We start from the raw sequence: 14,645 nt of genomic DNA on the forward strand, positions 1-14,645 counted from the left end.
GGTGAAGAGGCTCGAACTAGAGATCAAACCAACACCACAGACCGGACAGCAGAGAGTTTGCATCATTTAACAATCTCAGCAAAGTCGTTTTTGAGCAGGAACTGAACTCTGAAACATCAGAGTCTCACAGATTTAAGATCTGTAGTGCTAAAAGTGAACCATTTTACAAAGACTCTGAAAAACAAACTTTCAGAAGACGTTCAGACTGACGTCCCCCCTGAGAATCTGGTGTACGTGCATTTTCCCCCCTATATTTTTTTTCTGTTTTGGAGCTGAAGTACTGTTAGGATCTGCAAACTTCAATGGATGTCTCATGCATAGATATTTCTAGATTCTGTTATCCCCGTATCACACTTGTCATCCAGTTGCAAAATTTTTGTTTCCAACAAATTCAAAGGTGAGAGAAAACAGAAAACAAAACCAAAAAGAAGAACTGGGAAGAGATTAAAAAGTGCATGATAGAAGTCTCCATATGAAGTGCCAATTTCTTTTGTATTTGCGTTAGTGGGTTAATAAAACGGTTACAAGGCAGTAGAAAGAGCCCATCATCACCTTCTTTGGTGAAGGTCACCTCAAAACTCTCTACAAGAAGGGAGAAAAGATAAACCCAGGTCAGTCAGAGAAAGAAAGAAATGCACAGAAACACAGACAAGAAAGAGAAGACAGATGTCACAGAAGCAGCCGAGGACTCTAAATACCTCATTTGACTCCACATTGGGAGAGCCTAAGGTTGGGCAAATATATATTGAATATTTATGATCACTTTGCTACAATATAAAATTAAACAACTCTGTGAATATATAAACAGCTTTTAATGTGGCGATTAGGATTCTTGAAGTGTGTGTCACAACGTCTTTATGAAAGCATAGGGACAGGTATGATTTAATAGTGCCTCTGACTTAAAAAAAAAAAAAAGCCATTAAAGTTGGGACTCGTTTCTATGGATCGGTTCCACCTGTCTATTTCAGTGAATTGATTCAAAACTTTAAAAAAAAAAGTGCATTTGCATCATCACTAAAAGATTTGCACGCTTTTAGACTCTTTGCACTGCAGTATCTCACAGACCCTAACATTTGTAGCAATCTGCATCAAGTTATTTCTGAGGGTTTTCTGAGCCATATTATGACTTTATACAACATAAAACAATATACTTTGAAGAGTCCACATTAACAGTCACAGAAACACCAAAAACAGCCTTGACCACTGGAGGAAATTGTCAAAGAGTCCCTGTTGAGGCACTAAAATTAGCCACCGTTATTTAAAAACAACAACAACAAAAAATTCTGCTCGGCTGACTGCTAAAGGGTCCAGTTTGACCCTATCGGTGGCCTCTGCTGGTGGACCTGTCCACCCTGTTTTTACCCTCACAATTAGAGATGGATTTTCCATTAGGATCTGCTGTTCAGAGCAAGTCATGCGGTGGAAGTTTTGTGCCTCATCAGTGCATTCTGGAGCTTTAATGACTGTATATCCCCACACTTCCCCTAAAACCCAGACTGGCGCTTCAGCCTGCATGCCGACTGCCAACTCCAATAACCCTCCATTTCCCATCAGGCAAAACACAATGAATATTGATTCGTTCCCTCAGACTGCCATATTGCACAGAGGAATCAATGAAGATGTAAGAATAGCAGTGAAGAGAGAGAAAAAAAAAAGACTAGCGGAGGGACTTAATTGTTTATTTGATTTGCTGCTTCATTGCTGCTTCGTTTTAGAGGTCTAAAAAGTTAAAGGACTCGCTCGCAATGAGTCAGAGGAAATATTGAAATTGACAACAGACTGGAACTGATAGGAATGTAAGAGCCCTCTATAGAGTACATCACGTTTCAGCGGTGGAAATTGATGCTTGGATCTGGTTTATAATAGACCAGCAGAACATCGATAATGATGCTGCATGTCTGCCCCTAATGGGACACTGTAACCTTTGAAGCAACTTGGAAAATAGAAAAAAGAAAATAGTTAATAAAACATTGTATTTAAATAATTAATGTGATTATTTTTTTGCAAAAACAATACAATAAGTACATTTCTGCCATTAATGAAAAGCTATATGGATGCTTGTGTACATCAGCAATTCTAAGGTTAACTTTAGCAACATGGTCTGGTATAAATGAATGTAAATGGCACATAAGTTCTCTGATCAGAGTAAAGTGAGTTAGTCAGCATGGCAGTGGAGATGCTAAGAATGCGGCAGTCACCCACACAGCCATGTGATGCTTCAAAGTCAATTTAAGAAAGCTTGTTAATATAATCAGTGTGCCAAATGTCTGCACTGCTGGCTCACACAAACAACGCTTACTGAAATGATTGCTTATGAACTATCGGAGGAATTATACATTTATGAGGCGCTGCGGCTTGAGGGGAAGATTATCAGTGAAAAATTACCTAAGTGCTTTGATATTTATACAAATAACTCAAGGTAAACCACATTAGTACTTGTGGACCCATCTTCCTCCCAAATCTTTGCCACTCATTTGATAGCAGTGTCCCATATAAAGGGTGCACCAGGAGAATAACAAGGACTGGAACTAAAACCGTAAGAAAGGAGGGAGTGCGATGACAATGGACCAGTGCATAAAGAGATTTAAAAGAAGGTCAAAGTAAATCTCTAAGTGATTAAAAATGGCCAGAGCCAATGCTAGGGCTGCACATTCCCTCTCACAGGAAACAAGCAGAGTAAGAAGAAATTTCACTGATCTTGATAGAGTCAGAAGAGCTCTGACTGGCAAATGAAGGGGCAAATTAATAAAATGAAAGGTTTCTAGACTGCCTATCTTCATCTGTACTAATTAAATATGTGCTTATTACTCCAGCATGCTTAAAAATGCCTCAATTGGATCTTCAAACGTATTCTATCCAATATGTGGAAAAAAAGATAAGAGAAAAGCACACCACCAACATCCATCATAGCTCGCACCAGGATTTTGTAGGGATCAGTGGAACCCAGCGTATTAGAAATTCAGTTTTGTGCTACATTTACTGCTTAATGTCTAGGGACACAAACAGATATAAACTCAAGAAGCTAGACCATTAGAAACCATTAATAAGAATATCTACAAACCTAATTACCAACAAGAGCTGACTTCACCAATCACATCAGTACATTATAACAAGTTCAACAGCAAGCTGAAGATATTAGGTCTTTTATTCAAAATAAAGTTATGGTTTGTTATAGAGCTATGTTATGCTTTAATACAGTTTACAAAGGATAATTGACAAAATGGAAGTAGGAAATCATACCATCAATACATTATCACACTAAAGAATCAAGAGTCCAGAGCAAGAGAAAAATCATTCAAAACAAATTCACAAAATACTTTTTTTCCTAGGGAGCTAAATATTCAAAATGATAAGTTACCTTTTGAAACCTTCTGTTGACTTTTCTATGAAAACATGAATAACATCAATGCACCCTCATTTGACAGCTTTAATAACTGGAGACAAATTGGGTGCATATACTCCACGGTCCTCACTGCAACACACTTCTTATGATAAAAATGAAAATTCTGTCATTAGTCCATTTCCAGAGTTGTATGATGACATCTGTGTAAACGGTGCATTTTTAAAGATTCTCCTGCTCAGTGAATGGGAACTGAGGGTGTCAAAGTCCAATATGACAAAAAAAATTAATAAATAAAAAAAACATCAAATAAGATTGATGCCAACAATGTCTGCTCACATGAAAAAAAAAGAACCAATGGAGTTTCAAATGAATCATGTCAAAAAATCTACTTTTAATTTTAACAATTATGTTGTGTGTTTTTGTAAATTTCAGTATTTTTTTATTTATTTGTCTATTGTTTTTATTAGGCTTTTAAATGAAGAAAGTTGCATTGGCAGCATGCTGAAATAAAAACTTTTTTTTTTCAGTTAATGTTTATTTCAAATAATGGATTTTATTTTATGGTTTTAGTTTTAGTTAACGATAACTATGTAGCAAAGGGAACATTTTTAATAGATAATGGGTGAAATTTTTCTGATTATCCCGCAAAGCTATTGTTTGGCTAAAAAAAGTCTTGGAATATAATGCTCAAACCATATTAACTGCTTTTATCACACTTTTTTGTTATTTGGGAGCTTGACAGCCCCAGTTCCCATTCACTTTTAATTACACAGAAAAGCACACTTAGAAAAGAAAATCATTTTAATGGAAGAAATAATGACAGAACTTTCACTTTTAGGTGAACTCTCTCTTCATGGTTTGGAAAGCATGAGGAAGCAAAATGGCTGACAGCCTCATATGAGACCAGAAGATGGAGGATCTTACCTGCATAGCGCAACGGGGCATCTTTATCCAGGGCTATCAGCGGAGGGTCCAGGAGAACTTTGTCATCATTTTCCGTTACGATACCATGATACGTGGTCTCAATCCATGGCTTGTGCTTATTTACTGTTGGCAGGAAGAAAAAAAACAGGAACATAGAAATAAATTTTATTGCTGAATAAAACCAAGCCCAGACAACAACCAATTATTTTGGTTTCTGTGAGGATGCACTATGTTTCAGCACAACTGTACGCCAGATAAAAGCCAGGGCACAAAATCACACACTGACATAACGAAGAAGTAGTGCGCAGTGACATTTGCCGCCGCAGTTTGTTCGGCTGAGAGCAGACAGAAGCTCAGCGACTCATTAGTGTTGACTGAAGGCTCTGAGCTTTGAAAGCAGAGAGGACAGATACAGTGTGCTTTAGCTTGAGACTGCAGAATCACTGCAGTAACTGCACTGTCCGGACGCAGAGGTTGATGTGAAGGGCAGATTGCTCTCTTCAACGGCTAATCAGTGCCTCTACCTGAAATGTGAGTACATCAGCAGTTGCTGGGTGAAAGGGGACACTCTTGCAGAGCTGATCTCATTGTGTGCAGACCTGACAGTGATGCAGCAGCAGGAAGCAGGAGGCCGTAGGGAAACAAAATGAGCTCAGACTGATGTCGTCTACAGCAGGGTCCATCCACAAGGCTGTCTGACTGAATCAGCTGTTAACAAACAAGCTAAAAGACATAGCTCTTCAGCGAGCACTTAGCTGATATTTAACCATAATTATAAACAGATTATAATTATACTATTTGGACAATACAGACTACCAGTACAAAATTTAGTATAAGCTATAATGCAGAATAACGGTTCACTAGTTTCTGTGTATATTGCTTATTTTTCATGGTCTTCGCAGTCCCAAAGTACAGATTTATTACATTAAGTGATTGAGGAAAAAGATGAGAAACATTTTTCATAAAGGATCTAACAATATTAGCAGTACCAAAGTACAGTATTAGAGTAAATTTATACATTATATAATAAAAAAGAGGGGGTCTAATGCTATTTCATGCATTCTGACTTATTTACACTATTAAAGAGTTGGTTTCATAAGCAAAACATAGCCAAAGTAAAAAAAAAAAAAAAACAGTTGGACATATGAGGGTATTTCTGTACCAAATATAAGCTTCGGAAAGTTTTTTTCAAGCGTGGCCCTGTATGATGTCATAAAGGGCGGAATTCCTTGTATGGGACTTCTCCAGGAAGAGCACGTGTATGCATCAACCGAGCGAGAGCAAGAGAACACCTTCGGCATGCTTCATTCGTGTTACGGACGTCGTCGACAGAGCTGCACAGGACTTGCTCGAGAAGGATTTGTCATTATGTTTTTGTTATATGTTTTCATTATGTGAACCTTGTTCAGCTTCCCAAAGAGCGCAGCGTTAAGGGATCAGTGGATGCAGTTTGTTTCTCGAGTTGTGCAAGTGTGTCTGTTTGTTCCTGGCATTTCGGTGATGAATGTTTTATAAGCAAATTAAATAAAATTTAGGTCAATTAAGTTTTTGTTCCTGTTTTATTTATGTCGTTGCCACAGCTTGCAGACAATCGCTATGCAGAAGTTAGATGTCCATCTGCCAAAACATTGAAAACAATTAAATCATTAAAAACATACATTTTCCACTAGATATTTTAGTCTTCACCCCATCACGATGCCGGCTCAACATTGTGATGTCTGTCAGCCATCGGCGATGACATCGTCTATCAGGCAAACCCTACTGCTAAGTGAATAAATCTAACATCTGTAATCATACGAAAATACACTTTGACTGAAAAATATCTTCACTCAAGCTAAACATAATAAACTAAATCCATGACTCTTGTGCATTACAATCCATCAACATCCACTTTGCTAACAGCTCCCATCCCTTTTACTGTTCAGAATTGCTGTCTGAAAATATCTGCTCTGTGTGCAGCAGCTGGAGTGTATGCGGATGATTTATTGGCTTCAGCGTGGTTCCTGTGCACCGATGTCTTACGACTCGCCTCGCAGGCAGAAGCCTGATCAGTGACACTAATTGAAGGATATAACCTCCACAGCAATAACACCATAATGCTCACCTCCATTCATATTACACGCCAGATCCAATTTCACACCTTCTAAAAAACTGCATGCTTGACAGAACTGCCGCTTCATTTTCATGTTTCTCTACCCTGTTAATTTTCAGCTGCAATACATTTGTGATTTAAAACTGTGCATGGTTCAGGAACCGACAATTGTACATGTCTATCAATGCTACACAAACACAGCATTAGAATCATGCTTTGTATCCATACAACAAGAGCTGAGAAGTCCAAGACTTGGTATTGTCTGTGAAATTTGTGATCTGGCTCATAAATCATCTTAGTAAAGAGGGTTCATGTGACCTAAGGGTGCTGCTGCAGCAGGTTGTCTGTGGACAGATTGTCAGACCAGACTAGCCTGATAATCTGCTTTAAAATCCCAGGTTTATAAAACCTTAAGAGCCGAGGTAATTCACATGCTGAAAGGGCATGTTGGGGCATAACGCTACTAATAATGAGAACAAGACCAGAACATAACATTGTATACCTCACTTAAATGTGATTTCTTAAAGATGAACACTTGAGGGGAAAATTAAAAGCTATTCTGAATCAAGGATAAGTATCAATTTAACTAATTAGAAATGGAAGAAATAGTTTGGTTGTTGCCCATGCAAAACTAAGCGCCAAGATGCTAAAGTGTTGTAGAATGTTACTAGGGTGCTGCCATGGAGATAAGGATGGTTACTAGGATACTAGGATGTTGAAGTCTCAACAGCTAATTTTCCATACACTACCATTCAAAATGATGTTCTTTTAAACATGATATTTATCAAAGAATACTGAAGAAAATGTATCACTGTTTCCCCCAAAAATTATAAGCTGTTTTCAACCTTGATAATAATAATGATAAATATTTTTTGAGCACCAAATCAGCATATTAGGATGATTTCTGTAGGACCATGCAACACTGAAGGCTAGAGTAATGATGCTGAAAATTCAGGAATAAGTGAATAAATATATTACAGTACATTTCGAAATGTATTACAATGGAAAACAGTTATTTTAATTTGCAATAATATTTCAATCATTGTTTTAGTGTATTTTTGAATAAGTAAATTCTGCTTCGGTGAGCATAAGAGACTTCATTCAAAAACATTAAAACATCTTACTGACCCCAAACCTTTGAACAGTAGAGCAATTTTGAAATACGACCTTATTCACAAACAGTTTTTTTCCGATAATTCAATTAGCAAATTAGATAGAAACACACCTTATTTTATTGTGGTGACTAGATATGGCTTTGGCTCCTCAGTAAATTAAAAGCTTATAAAAGCTACACTATTTGAAAATGCCTTAGAAAGTAAATCAAAGCAGGAACATGGGACATTTGTAGCTGAGTGGTCAAACACTCGAGGTTAAGCTTGGTTTACATCAACAAAGATCTGCTTGTACTCACTTACCCTTCTGCCACAGAAAAATCTGATAACACGTTTATCATCACATATTAACATGAAAATAAATACTAATCACTAAGAACCTGCAGTGGCGCCCCCAGAAAATGTTAACAGGGGTGGCCAAATGAGGCCACAGTAAATTTTGGGGGTGGCACATTAAAATAAAGAAAAAAAAATAAGGGTTTGCAATATAGACAAAAAGTTATATCTCTGTGAGTTCTAGGATTTTATCGACAACGATAATTACACTATTTTGCTGAGTGTTATTGTGCTGATATCTTATTTTTAATTGTGCAGACACCTGAGTTTTTTATTTTTTACCTTTACACCATTGTTTCTAAAAGTGTGCACCATATTTTAGGTCAAATACTTGCATTTGGGCTGTTACCAAGCAAATGCAATCAGTATCAACAAAATTGATCTTTGCAATGTAGATAAAACAGAAGCTGCATCTGAAGTGCCATTTAGATGTTTTTACACACTGTTTAATGCAGCTCCGTGGAACATGGAATACTTTAACCTGCAGTTACAAATGAACAAATAATGTTTTGATATTTTAAAGATAAAACATTGAAAACTGATGTTTGAAATTATTTAAAAAAATGAAAAGGTTCCATTAAATGTGAAATTAAAACCGCCAATAGGTGGCAGCGAGTCACTGTTAATAAGTGAGTCATTGCGATTGAACCGAATCATTTAAACGGTTGATTCATTCAGGAACGAAACACTTTAATGTTGCTCAGACAGGGCCGGCCCTGACCAATTTGCTGCCCTAGGAAAGATTTTACCTGGCGCCCCATGCATCACATCCCATTTCACCCTGTCATTGTGTTCATGATTTAGCATATATATATATATATATATATATATATATATATATATATATATATATATATATATATACAACCCGAATTCCGGAAAAGTTGGGATGTTTTTTAAATTTCAATAAAATGAAAACTAAAGGAATTTCAAATCACATGAGCCAATATTTTATTCACAATAGAACATAGATAACGTAGCAAATGTTTAAACTGAGAAATTTTACACTTTTATCCACTTAATTAGCTAATTTAAAATTTAATGCCTGCTACAGGTCTCAAAAAAGTTGGCACGGGGGCAACAAATGGCTAAAAAAGCAAGCAGTTTTGAAAAGATTCAGCTGGGAGAACATCTAGTGATTAAGTTAATTGATATCAGGTCTGTAACATGATTAGCTATAAAAGCTTTGTCTTAGAGAAGCAGAGTCTCTCAGAAGTAAAGATGGGCAGAGGCTCTCCAATCTGTGAAAGACTGCGTAAAAAAATTGTGGAAAACTTTAAAAACAATGTTCCTCAACGTCAAATTGCAAAGGCTTTGCAAATCTCATCATCTACAGTGCATAACATCATCAAAAGATTCAGAGAAACTGGAGAAATCTCTGTGCGTAAGGGACAAGGCAGGAGACCTTTATTGGATGCCCGTGGTCTTCGGGCTCTCAGACGACACTGCATCACTCATCGGCATGATTGTGTCAATGACATTACTAAATGGGCCCAGGAATACTTTCAGAAACCACTGTCGGTAAACACAATCCGCCGTGCCATCAGCAGATGCCAACTAAAGCTCTATCATGCAAAAAGGAAGCCATATGTGAACATGGTCCAGAAGTGCCGTCGTGTCCTGTGGGCCAAGGCTCATTTAAAATGGACTATTTCAAAGTGGAATAGTGTTTTATGGTCAGACGAGTCCAAATTTGACATTCTTGTTGGAAATCACGGACGCCGTGTCCTCCGGGCTAAAGAGGAGGGAGACCTTCCAGCATGTTATCAGCGTTCAGTTCAAAAGCCAGCATCTCTGATGGTATGGGGGTGCATAAGTGCATACGGTATGGGCAGCTTGCATGTTTTGGAAGGCTCTGTGAATGCTGAAAGGTATATAAAGGTTTTAGAGCAACATATGCTTCCCTCCAAACAACGTCTATTTCAGGGAAGGCCTTGTTTATTTCAGCAGGACAATGCAAAACCACATACTGCAGCTATAACAACAGCATGGCTTCGTCGTAGAAGAGTCCGGGTGCTAACCTGGCCTGCCTGCAGTCCAGATCTTTCACCTATAGAGAACATTTGGCGCATCATTAAACGAAAAATACGTCAAAGACGACCACAAACTCTTCAGCAGCTGGAAATCTATATAAGGCAAGAATGGGACCAAATTCCAACAGCAAAACTCCAGCAACTCATAGCCTCGATGCCCAGACGTCTTCAAACTGTTTTGAAAAGAAAAGGAGATGCTACACCATGGTAAACATGCCCCGTTCCAACTATTTTGAGACCTGTAGCAGAAATCAAAATTGAAATGAGCTCATTTTGTGCATAAAATTGTAAACTTTCTCAGTTTAAACATTTGCTATGTTATCTATGTTCTATTGTGAATAAAATATTGGCTCATGTGATTTGAAAGTCTTTTAGTTTTCATTTTATTAAAATTTAAAAAACGTCCCAACTTTTCCGGAATTCGGGTTGTATATATATATATATATATATATATATATATATATATATATATATATATATATATATATATATATATATATACACACACACACACACACACACATTACAGCAGAACTGTTTCCAACACTCATAATAAAACAGAATATTAGAATGATTTCTAAAGGATCATGTGATAGACCGGATGTCACATGTGACACTGAAGAATGGAGTAATGATGCTGAAAATTCAGCTTTGCATCACAGAAATAAATGATACTTTAAAGTATAATAAATTGAAAACAAATTATTTTAAATTGTAATAATATATCACAATATTACATTTTTTTCTGTATTTTTGATCAAATAAATGCAGGCTTGATGAGCAGAAGAAACTTCTTTCAAAAACATTAAAAATAGTAATGTTTCCAAACTTTTGGCTTGTACTGTATCCCCTGCACAACTGTAGAGTAAAACATTAATAAAAAAAGTGATAATAAAAAATGCGTCTTAAAACTGACATGATTGTACAAAATCACAGTCTGGGGACTCAGAACTCAGAACAACTGCTAACATTAAGTTTAAGGTAAAAATAACTGCCATGAAATTATAGTATCTTACTCCTATGCAATAAATTGTTCTTTCACTACATCTCTTTACCTCTGTCTTTATCCTCTTCTCTTCTTTTTGGCACTGTATCTATCGCAGACTATGCTCATTTATAATGTGTCATGTAAATTCGGCCTTCCGTCACAATCAGGAAACTTTCACCGTGTCTAGAACTGGCGCGAGCTGCCAGGCCGTTTCTACGAGCTGTGTGTTAACAAAAGCAGTGCTGTCTACATTGGATGCGGCGTCGGGCACGCTACACAACAAATTACCAACAACTGATCGCGCGCGCTCTGTTTCTGACGCACTTCAAGCACTCGATGGATAGGGGAAGATTGAATAGGCGGACTTTTTTTTTTTTTTTTTTTTTTTTTTGCTTTATTTGGTAGTATTTCGAATTAATGGTTTTTAAATAGTAGCCTATTATAAAAAAATATATATGTAAAAAAAATTCACTGGTTCACTCATTCTGGCGCCCCTATGGATGAGTGGCGCCCTTAGCATTTGCCTATACCGCGGGCCGGCCCTGTGCTCAGAGACGCAAAACTGTGGCTGCAGCAGGTGCTGCACTTTTTTTTCACTTCTTAAACTATTGTGAATTTACATTCTGCATTTAAATTAATAGGACCCACTGTAAATAATCCTAGGGGTGGCCGCAGGGGTGGCCAGAGTTTATACAGGGGTGGCCATGGCCACCCCTGGCCACCCCTTGGGGGCGCCCCTGAGAACCTGTTCACGAACAGGCAACATGGTGTGAATTATAAAGATGCTCAATGGACAACAATTTAATGAATGAGTCTTTATTTGAAAATGTTTTGGTACATCTCAATAAGGGACCTTGAGACCTCTTGGAGAGCATTCAGCCATGGCAGTGATCCCAGCTAGAAAAAACCACTAAACACAGCAGCCAAACACCTGCTAAACACTGGCCACACTCCCACACACACTCATATAACATATGACACACATATCACTCCTTCTCTCACCAAAAACACATTTACCAATCAAACGGCAATCATTTTCTTCTTTAAACTTCCTTGAAGCCCTTAATGAACCATTTAAAACAGCTTATGTTATGTTTGAAAAGCCCACACTGATTTCTGGTGTGCATCATTATAAACTAAACGAGCGTGTATCAAAACGGAAGGGCTGCTTACCAGGCTGGAAGAGAATTAATCTGATTACTGAAAGAGCTCTGATGTGGTTGATAGAATTTCTGAGTGCCCTGCAGCTTTGGCACAAGGCAAGCGTTTGGGACGGAAGGCAGCCAGTTGGCTGTTTTTACATTCATTTTGCATAGAAACACTTTAGATCCTTGCACAACAGCAACACAATGCAACTTTTGCGGAACTTGCGACAAAAGCAACAGATAGAATTGTTTGATAAATAGGCTAAAATGAGTACAACACACCAAAAAGGCTAAAGGTCACTATAGATGGAAAAGCTCTCAGTTTTGTCATTCAATGTCTGAAGAGGTTGATGCAGCAGAGTGTTTTATTAACTGGTGCATTAAAGCAATACTAACACTTGATCACAGTGGAGTAAATATGTTGTTTTCATTCAAAATTATTAATTGACAGCAAAGTTAAAGGACAGTAATATGTATATTTGAAGTTGTTTTGAAGGCTGAAGCAGTCTGGAACAGAATAGAAAGTAATAATATAATAGTGGTTAAAATTTCATTTTTGGATGTTAAGGTTAATATTAAAATCACACATTATTATTATTATTACTACGTATCAATTGTTTTATAATTTCATTGGGTGACAACAGAATCCTAGCACATAAATGACCTCCCTCACCAATCTATAGAACATGGTCATAAGAGCAAGAGCACCTACTTTTAGCCGTAATCAAATCTTCTAATGCTAGCAGGCACAAATTAGTGGCTAATGATGCAGCCGAGTGAGGAAACACTGTTGGCCTAAAACTGCCTCCATCCCAGCAGCACACAAGATTAGGAGATCTTAGACAAATACTTAAGAACATCAGACTAACCGGGTCCTGTGTGTGTGCGTTTTTTGCATGTCTAAAGGGATAAATAAACCCTGTCTGTCATACTAAAGCAGAGGAATCTGGAACAAGCCAGCGGCTTTATATCCAAACACATTACATATTGGAGTTGGCAAGCAGAGAATAGCCTAGTCACAGTCTTTTACGTGCTTTATCCAGCACAGCCATCCAGTCAGATTGCGTCACCATGACCAGATAGGAAGCTATCACTACGTCATCTGATCGATGACAAATATTACAGCAGGGGCTCTTGTCAGACAGCATGCGCTGAGCACAGATGGGGGTCTGGGCCAGGCACTATTGTGCTATGCCTGGCAAGCAATCCTGTTAGGCACCATGTTAACCCACTGACACCTAATCCCATAATGAGATGCTCCTGTTTCATTCACTTACAAGGTCACAGACTTGTACAACTTTACAAAGTGCTGTGGTGTATCACATATGCTTAAGTCAAAAGTTTACTGTAAGACGGTTTTAAGTACACACCGATAAATTATGGTCAAAGTAGGCTATTCTCATTTCTCACTTTTCTGGAACAAGAAAGGGAAGCCTGAATTATTGTTCACAAGAGACTTTTAAAAAAATAATTCAGGTAAATGTAATTAAGTATAGAAATTTGTTATTTGAATTAAAAATCAATCAAATTACATACAACTGGCAAACACATTTATTCTAATAAATTGCTTTTATCAATATTTGTCAAGAAAACTCTTCAAATGTACATAATTCAAAGACGTTATTTTGACCAGAGGTGGGTAGAGTACCCAAAAACTGTACTCAAGTAAAAGTACTTATAGAAATATTTACTCAAGTAAAAGTACTAGTCTGAATAGTTACTTGAGTAAGAGTAAAAAAAGTATCGGAAAAAAAATCTACTCAAGTAGTTAGTTACTAGTTACTTTGGGTCATATATACTGAGTCTATTTTTATTTAGATATATAGATAAAATGTATGTAATGTATGTATGTGTGTGTGTGTGTGTATGTATATATATATATATAAATTTACTCAAGTAAATGTAACGAAGTAAATGTAACTCGTTACTACCCACCTCTGATTTTGACTGACAAAAGCATATAATTAACATTACAAACCGTGGCTTTAAACTTTTGCAAAAATATTGTTTACAATGATATCATTGAACACATGCCTATTACTCTTGCTAAAGATTTGAGAAGATTTGAGAATATCACTTGTTGGGTGGTGGCACTCCAAAGGAAACCATCAAGACTTTTTCCTGCTGTTCTTCACTTGAACTCTACAGGGCTAACAACAGTCTTTAGTTATGGCAAACAGAAGCAATGAATTAGCTGCTAGGTCAGTAAACCGTAGGAAATACTTTCTATTGCAGTTGAGCATAAAGCAATTAAGCCACATACTTTCTTCAACCTAATTTTTACCATTATTTGACATGGGGGGTTGGGTACACGCCGGTGAATGGGCATCTTAAAATGGAGAGCGAGACTGGATAATATTTTTGGAGATCTGCATTAAACTGGCAGACCTCCAAAACAATAGCAGAGTGTGAATGCGTGTTTGTTGCATTATGATTTGATTGATGAGGTGAGGCCAAAGGTTATGGTGTCAGCCATGCTTGTTCATCCATCTGCTGGAATCCCTCTAGATCTTTACAGACAGAACAGCCTGAACAACCGGGAAACAAAACCACATAAATAGCTAAAATAACATCCAAAATGACACTTTAGACCATTAGAATTTTTTTTCCTTTTTTTCTTTATCTGAAAGATCTTCACAGGGCTTCCTCTAAGTCTGGGTGATATTATATAT

The 14,645-nt window shown here is 37.2% G+C and overlaps 1 protein-coding gene across 4 annotated transcripts in view; it reads right to left on the reverse strand.

Moving 5' to 3' along the window:
• The window catches only part of LOC132129685 (calsyntenin-1-like), a 41,396-nt gene that overhangs the window by 18,904 nt on the left and 7,847 nt on the right, over positions 1 to 14,645 (reverse strand). For 2 of the 4 annotated variants that reach the window (XM_059541351.1, XM_059541349.1), the window contains exons 2-3: positions 4,268 to 4,390; positions 553 to 582 (exon numbers count right to left, since the gene is read on the reverse strand). In XM_059541351.1, coding sequence (XP_059397334.1) covers positions 553 to 582; positions 4,268 to 4,390 — 153 coding nt within the window. The remainder of the gene's footprint in view (positions 1 to 552; positions 583 to 4,267; positions 4,391 to 14,645) is intronic. The other 2 variants (XM_059541352.1, XM_059541350.1) reach the window with 1 other exon arrangement.

The sequence above is a fragment of the Carassius carassius genome, chromosome 46 (assembly GCF_963082965.1).
Source record: "Carassius carassius chromosome 46, fCarCar2.1, whole genome shotgun sequence".
Taxonomy (NCBI): Eukaryota; Metazoa; Chordata; class Actinopteri; order Cypriniformes; family Cyprinidae; genus Carassius; species Carassius carassius.